The sequence below is a fragment of the Cyprinodon variegatus genome, unplaced genomic scaffold, assembly GCF_000732505.1.
Source record: "Cyprinodon variegatus isolate N-32 unplaced genomic scaffold, C_variegatus-1.0 Scaffold176, whole genome shotgun sequence".
NCBI lineage: Eukaryota > Metazoa > Chordata > Actinopteri > Cyprinodontiformes > Cyprinodontidae > Cyprinodon > Cyprinodon variegatus.
The window spans coordinates 1,079,549-1,087,559 of NW_015150629.1; the positions used below are offsets into that span (position 1 = coordinate 1,079,549).

Below are 8,011 nucleotides of genomic sequence, written 5' to 3' on the forward strand. Positions count from 1 at the left end.
ATGATGACTTGCAATCAATAAGAGGAGCAAGTCAAAAAAATGTCAACAGTAAATTACCTAATTGCAGGTATGTATCCAAATGTGTTAAAGTATATATATAGGATATATTAATTATATAATATCCACTTTAAGCAGCACTATTTTAACTCTTTACCAAAACATCAGCTTGTTTTAATTTTCTAGCTGAATATACAGTTCTTACTGCATATCAATGCTCTGGGAACTTAGCTGGTTCTCTGATGTAGGATTTAATCTAGAGGGCTGATGTGGCCACATCTTTACTAGTAACTCCATGACTTCTCAATCCACGGGCCCAAAGAGTGAGGCAGTTTATACAGGGCAGTGCTGCCAGTTAAGCCTGGTTTATTGTTTTAGAGGAGGTAGCACTGATCTCTATTTATTCGCTGGATTGCCCATTGGTAATACTGGGTGGAGGTGAAGCCACAGACTGCCATATTGGTACTCCTTAGTTAGACAGGTCGCATTGTAAGCAATATGTGTGTTAAAGCATTGATCAGAGATGATGTTTTCATTTTCTCATCTCTGAAGCAGGTAGACCCTGATGTTACAGGTCTATTGCCCCTAGTGGCTAAAGGTTGCACAGGGTTGCTTTAACTTTCACATCTGGTAAACACCTTTTTTTCCCTCAAATTGTTCAATGCATTATTCTATAATGAAATAAATTCTCTGCATGTTTTATGAACTTATTATTCAGATAACCTTGTTGATCATATTTTAATTTACCAAAATGGAATAGTGACCTTTTGAATTTTTTAACTACAGATTAAAATAAATAAATCTGACCACTGTTCATTTCCACAAGGCTCTTTTATTCATAGTCGGTTCAGTAATTCTTAATACTACAACTGTGGCTCAGGTTTAAAGGCGATGGATAAACACAGAAAAAGGAAGATCCGACATCCTCACGAGGAAAAGTGAAGAAAAGGGGGATAAGGCTGCCCAGAATAGCCGATTTATGCTCAGTTATGCAGCTCTGTCCTTTTTATGCTTGACGATTGACAGACATAAATATTTCATGGAACAAAAAAGGTTTCCAGAAACGACACAAGCTCTAGTTCAGCACTGTTTTTATGTGAAATCACAAAGGAGAACATATGCTAACAGGGTGGTAAAAATGCACTATTTCCCAAACTGTTCCTGCAACTCTCTATGTCAGGCAGTTGAGTGAAATGTGTCAAGACAGATAACAGTACCTCTTTATAAACAGCCCGATACATCAATCTGGTTTAGTACAAAAAGAAGGCAGTGAATAAGTCAGAGCAACTTGTGGATATTTGTCTTTTGATCCTGTGTTTCCCTTTTTTTTCCTAATCCAACTCCAGCTTTACAAAGGCTATGACAGCATTCTGGGGGCAGCTTAACCCCCCTACAAAGGGTGGAGGCATTTATGTTGCTGAATCATGTGATAACAGTGGGGCCGGTGCGTCCGGTCCTTTCGTGGAGCTGGGAGACCTTCAGGGCGATGTCCACCAGAGGGGCCAGCATCACCTGGATAAGAATAAAACAAGAATGGATTTTAATGGAACAGACTTCTTTCGGATAGAAACTTTAATAGTTATTAAATAAAACAAAATGTCTGAACAGCATCAGAGTATTGACAAGGCAAAGTTGTGTTTCATAATTAAAAAGGTCCAACTGTATAGAGTTACACAAAACAAATGGAAAAAAAAATATTGCTCACCAATATAACACTACATCTTACAAACAGTGGGAGGTAGTGCCATCTAGTGGCCGTTTCATGCTCTTAAAAGCAATTACAGCATTAAAAAAAAAACCCCAAAAAACTATGCGGCTGTTTTTTTATGCTACTTCAACGGATAAGTTCACTATTATTTATTTGTTGCATTACAATAATGCTCAACGTCGCTCATTTTAGGAATCTGTTTCTTTAATCTTTGTTTTAACATTTATGTTAACCTTTGTTTCTTATATTTGTCATGTTGATGCTTGAAACAAAGGGATCTTATAAAAACAGTGTTCCAATAATACAGAGATATGATCAAGTATTAGGATTATTGTGCGCAAATTTATAACGGGTATTGATTTCATATCCTTCAATTTTTATAAAATAATGCAGCATAAATAAAAGAAATAAGTTATCAGCTGAGAGCAAACAAGCTGGACAAATTGACTAATGGACCAACTACTCTGCAGTTTATAAACAAAATTTACCCAGCATTCAGACTCTTGTAATGTAATAAACTAAGATTCCGTACAGCACTGTTCTTTAAATAGCTTTCAAAATAGATGTTTTGAAGTTTAGAGAGATGCTGCAGCATCACCGCTTTTAACAAAACCTCCTCTGTGGAAAAAACCTCAGATAATTTCCCGTTTCTTTTTTCCTCAACAGACCCTCAGCAACAACAGGTGGAGAAATCTAAGAAGTTAGTATCTGAGTAAATAATGATAATAGAACATTTTAACATAGCTAACATTGGGCAAAACATGAACTTTGGATATCCCGCTAATGCAGGAGGCTGGTGACTACTGTTTTCTTTTTTTTTTTTTTTTAGATAAGAATCTTCCACAAGAATAAAACAAAAATGGACAGTTGCATGACTTCCACAGATTAACATATGTATAGATTATATAGTAGTACTTGTAGTAGTACTGACAGTACTTGGTTCAAATATATGAGCCGCTGTATTATCATGGACAATTTATGAACAAGAAACTCGGGTTTTTTATATTTAACTCTAGTTCCAACTGTTTCCTGACTTTGAGACTTAAAGATCCAGATTTTAATCAAAATATTAGATAAAAGTTTATATAGAGTATTGCATCATTAACCTGGAAAAAAACTCCTGAATGGATGGATGTGTGGCTGGTGCTATAAATTGACATATTAAAGGATAAACTAATGTTTAGAAAGAAGAACAGGGAGAGAATGAGATGAAATCAACAGACTGATTATCTATAAATTAATGATGGATGGAATGATAGAATAACAAGAGGGATAAATGGAGGGATGGACACATGGATAGAGGGATGGATGTACAGGTTTATAAATGGACAGGTGGACATTTAAACAGGTGTAAAAATGGAGGAACTGATAGATGGTTAACGGATAAATGGAGAGATTAATGGGTAAATGAAAAGACAGATAAAGGAGGTGATGGAGTCAACTTTGAATAATAGGAAAGGAACTAAAATCTGGAAGCAAATATTTTACAAAGTTAATAAGACCTAGAAAATATTTTTAAAATCACCATGAAGATGGAAGAAAACTTGAAAAGCAACTCAACTCATTACACAGAGAATTTTGAAAACGTTACACTTTAGATAAACGGTCGTATTTATCTGTGAAGTCATTGTAAATTACCCAGCAGTGGGAAAAAAAAAAAGAAATCATACATTTTTCTTTTTTTTAATAAACATTTCCCTCCTTTTTCTTCAGAGTCTGCAAATCAAATCTACCCAGCTGTAGCCAGCTGGATTATTCCCCAAAGTGATATTTTCCTGTCAAGTTTGAGAATCAGCAGCAGTATGTTCCTGCTTAACGCTTTAGCCATGCTCCGTAAGCTCAAAGGGAAAGTGAAGAACCAGAGGAACAGTTTTTCCCTTCTTTTCTTTCTTGTACCGCATCACCTCCCTGTCCACACCAGTCAGAACTGCTTTATAAAGTGTCAGATGAAACATGTGCTCTTTACTCTTTTTTTTCGCAGCCATGCTGAGCTGTTTCTCTCTCTGCCTACAGGCCCTGATAAGCTGTCAGAACCCAGAGCTCTGCCAAACATCTCCATCATCATCATCAGCCAGAGACCATGGCTACATAGGAGTCCACTTCTGGGTGGAGAAAGCCATGACAAACTATACTAATATGCTTTTTCCTGCACATTACTCAATGATAACATTCTGAAGGATGTTTTGATTTCTCCGGGACCTATTTATCATCGTTTTCTTTTCAGCCGAGATCACTGCTTGGTGTCCTGACCTGTGGATCCTGGAAGATTTTCTGGGCATCGTTCTCGTAGCTGTCTATGTACAGCCTGACGGTTGCCCCGGCGCTGCCTGTGCCACTGAGACGGAAAATGATCCTGGAACCGTCAGAGAAGATGATCCGGAGGCCCTGAGAGGATAAAGCCAGAGAAGATAAATGAAAGTAGATGCTGAATGGAAACCACATGCAGGTGGGATTCCAACACTGGAATAATGATTTAATCAATCATCAGGCCAATATTTTATTTCTAAACAATAAAAGAACCATTAATATAGAAAATATTGAGGTTACAGAAGGTTAAAGAACTTCATAAATACCAGAACTATAAACTTTACTGCATTTTACTGGAACATATGATAGAAAAACAACAAACAGATGTGAAGGAAAAGAAAATAAACAAAGAGCATCAAATCAAAGCAAACCGGGCAGGGATAAAGCCGAGTTTGGGCCTAAAATAATATCCCAGGCTTCAAAATATCCCCCAGGGTGCCATCCAGTCTCTCATCCATCAATGCAAAGAATGACACAATTGCAACCTTATCAACACAAGAGCCTCCACCCCCATGGAGGGAGACGTGGGGATTCTAGTTAAAATAATATTATGTCTTCTGGATGATGTCTTCTATCTCATGCAGCTGAAGAACAGGAGACAGATCGCTGCCTGCATGCAAGCTGCTGTTAGACATTCTGACCTTCCCTGCTCCCAACAAAATCCCTGCTAGTATTTATTTTTTTTTTCACAGACTTTCAATTATCAATAAACTGTTTTTTTTAATTGAAATTAGATTTGTGTAAAAGTATGCTAATTACAATAAGTGTACAGGATTGTTTCTTTATGGGGTAATATTGCCCTTACAGTACAGCGTTTTATCCTCATCTTTATTTTTTTGCGATTAAATGCGCCTGCATGCTTTCATTTTCCTGTCATTTTTCCACTCTTACACCTGCTGGTAAAAAAGAGAAGGTTTCTTCTTTTCTTTTCTTTTAAATTAACATGCTGCACAAGCAAAGCAGCTAATGAAAGGAAGATAACTGTGGGGGAACTGCAATAAACTAGAGCTCAGGTAGGAGATGCAGCCAACAGGACAGCTATTTATCTCACATCCCATATATGATACATTTATGTAGGAGAATTAAAAGTAATCTTTTTTTTTTTTTTTTTTTTAAGATGGCTGTAAGACATGCCATTAAAATTAGGATCTTTACATTTTCTCTCGTTAAAATTTTTTTTTACATTTTGGGCATAATAAAAATGTCGACATCAACCTAAAAACATTACATACACTACATGGGCTGCATTAGGCCAGAATAAGGGATCGGGTAAGTGGGTGGGAGTTTAATGGAGAACAATCCTGGTAGAAAATCTATTGAGGGCGGCAAAACACTTAACAGGGATTGAGATTCACCTTCAAACAATTTAATTACTCTAAACATACCATCAGTGAATCCGATCAAAGATCATTCATGTCTCAAAGCGGTCCAATGAAAGTGTTGTAAATCTAGCTGATTATGTGTGACAACAACTTAGAAAAGATGTTCAGAAAGTGTTGAGTAAACAGCAGTGCATAAAAGTGCATTTCACAATTTTATGAAAAACATGAACCGTTTCTTTCTTTGTAAAATAAACTAAAAAAAAACCCCCAAAAAACTCTACCTTCCATTTCTCCACCAACTGAATCATGGCTCAGACGAGACAACATTAGGAAAATTGAATATTTTAGAAAGGACCTATAAGAACAGCACGAAGATGAAAAGCAGTTTGGAGTTTTCCTAACCTGGTTTTTGGACACACTTCCGTCCACTGGGTCTGTGTAGGCAAAGTTATCAGCAACAGCCACCTCATACGTCTTGTCACCCGATGAGAACTTCTTCCCAACAAAGGACGGGTCGGACATTTGCGTCTCCAGATCCTTCATCATTTTGTTTGCAGAATCTGAATCAACCTCCTCATAGTCGTACCTGAATGTAAAATTGGAAGCCGTTGATACAGAAACAAAGTAGAACAGCTGATGATAGTCATCATAATGCTTTCATTTCTTACAGGAAAAGGAGACGTGGATGGAAATTGGTCACTTCTTTAAAAGCAGGGAGCAGATGTACCCATAAATCTAACACTAAAGGCTGATGTATACTTCCAAACCAGGTCGTCTGCGTGTGTGTAGCAGTGAAAGCATATGTGCCTCCACCGCAGACACACTGGTGCACCTCTTCCACATTGTAGGTGATCGCAGACAGTGCCCCAGACAGGAGGCATCTGATTGGTCAAATATACATCCGCTCAACTCTATGAGTATTCCCTGACCGGCTTGTTTTGTTTGTATGACCACCATTCTGGGAGAAGTCTTGTGAATTTGGACCAGCTAGAAGAGTGAGGTGTGCGAGAACGCTGAGACCCTTTTTCCACCTGGATCCCTGCTCTTTTTCGCCCTCGTGTCCCTCAGTTGTCGTAAAAACTTGCCCCCACTTCCTCACCGCCTCGGTCATATCTAAACCCACAGCTAGTTCGTGATTGTCCATCTTGCGTTGTGGCGTGGAATAACATAGCTTCACGCTTAAATATTGGGCATAAATCAAAAATATCTGCAAGCGCACTGCAACACTCTGCTGCAGGAGTATAACCAGAACCTTGAGAGTATCAATTGTCTTAATGTTGTAGTTCCCAATTTTACCACCAGATGGTGCAATAGATCAAGCTAAGAAAAACTTCCCTTCATAGATTTACAGCTGTTAGTTCTCAAGATTATCATTTCTGACCTTGTGAAAAAGTTCCTGCCAAATTTCTGCCAGTGATCCTTCATGATCTCTTCCACGCTTTGTTTTCTGGTGGCCAAGATGGACAACCAGGCCAGCACGGCCCACAGGCCATCCTTCTCACGGATATGATCCGAACCTGCGTGGAAACGGAGACGGGATGTAAATGGTTGGGGAAAGGGGCTTCCCATCTTCTGTTTTAGGAGTAGCAGCCTTGCTCTTACCAGTGCCAAAGCTCTCCTCTCCACACAGTGAGAGTTTACCAGCATCCATTAGATTACCAAAGAACTTCCACCCTGTTGGAGTCTCAAACAGCTGCATCTTCAGAGCTTTGGCTACACTGGATAAAACATGGAACACAAAATGCAACATGTCATCAAAAATGGATCCATAACATATCAGGATGAAGATTTATATCAGACTTTTATTTTTATTTTTTTTTTACTTGTCCAAGGCTCCACTGGTGGGCATGCTGCGGGCCAGGCCTTTGACACCAGTCTTTTTAAAGTACGGGATGGAGGTAATGTTGGCACCAATGACAGCCACAGAATCGGAGGGGTTCACAAAGAAGCCATGTTTTCCCAGCACCATGTTTCTGTCCTGAACAGGAACCCAGAGATCTGTGTAAACATTTATTTAATCGCCACTTCCAATAGCCTCTGTTAGTTTACATCCATGCCATTATATGAACAGTTTTTAATCCATAAATAATTAGCCTTTTTTCCCCCATACTTAAACAGTCAGGGATGCACTTTTTATGAACTTTTCCATTGACCCATTTATGTTTCACATTTAAACTAATTTTATCAAAGTTTTCTATATAAGTGAAGTTTTTTAAATTTTATATAACATTTTCGCCTCAGCTGTAAAGCTAAATTTTTTTTTCTCTACATTCTTGTTTTATGAATTGTGTACTTTTTTGCAATATGTGAACCTGCTGGCTTCTGCCTTTTTGTCTTGACTGCTGACACACCTGAAGGACATTTCTATGTTAATCTGATGTCAGGAGGTCCATTTGTCATCAGGTATGACATTTTATTGAAATAAAAGAATGCAATTTCACAGCTAAATAGCAACTGTGTTTTTGCAAATTTAAGTTTTTTATTTATCACCCTGTACTGCAGGGGTCTGCAACCTTTCATATCCAAAGAGCCGTTTTGCCCAGAGTCCGACCAAGTAAAAGTTGTTTAGAGCCGCAAAATATACCATGACTTTTTCTAGAAAACCTTTTTTTTTTTTCTTGTATACGAAATTAGTTGTTGCCATTTCAAACAATCAACAATTCATGTCTTTTTAATG

General features: G+C 38.0%; 1 protein-coding gene across 1 annotated transcript in view; it reads right to left on the reverse strand.

Moving 5' to 3' along the window:
- Positions 1-813: 813 nt before the first annotated feature.
- Positions 814-8,011, reverse strand: part of pgm1 (phosphoglucomutase 1) — a 12,946-nt gene continuing 5,748 nt past the window's right edge. The window contains exons 6-11 of the mRNA XM_015378695.1: positions 7,158-7,312; positions 6,937-7,052; positions 6,716-6,851; positions 5,737-5,920; positions 3,956-4,090; positions 814-1,509 (exon numbers count right to left, since the gene is read on the reverse strand). Of these exons, the coding sequence (XP_015234181.1) occupies positions 1,420-1,509; positions 3,956-4,090; positions 5,737-5,920; positions 6,716-6,851; positions 6,937-7,052; positions 7,158-7,312 (816 nt within the window). The 3' untranslated portion in view covers positions 814-1,419. The remainder of the gene's footprint in view (positions 1,510-3,955; positions 4,091-5,736; positions 5,921-6,715; positions 6,852-6,936; positions 7,053-7,157; positions 7,313-8,011) is intronic.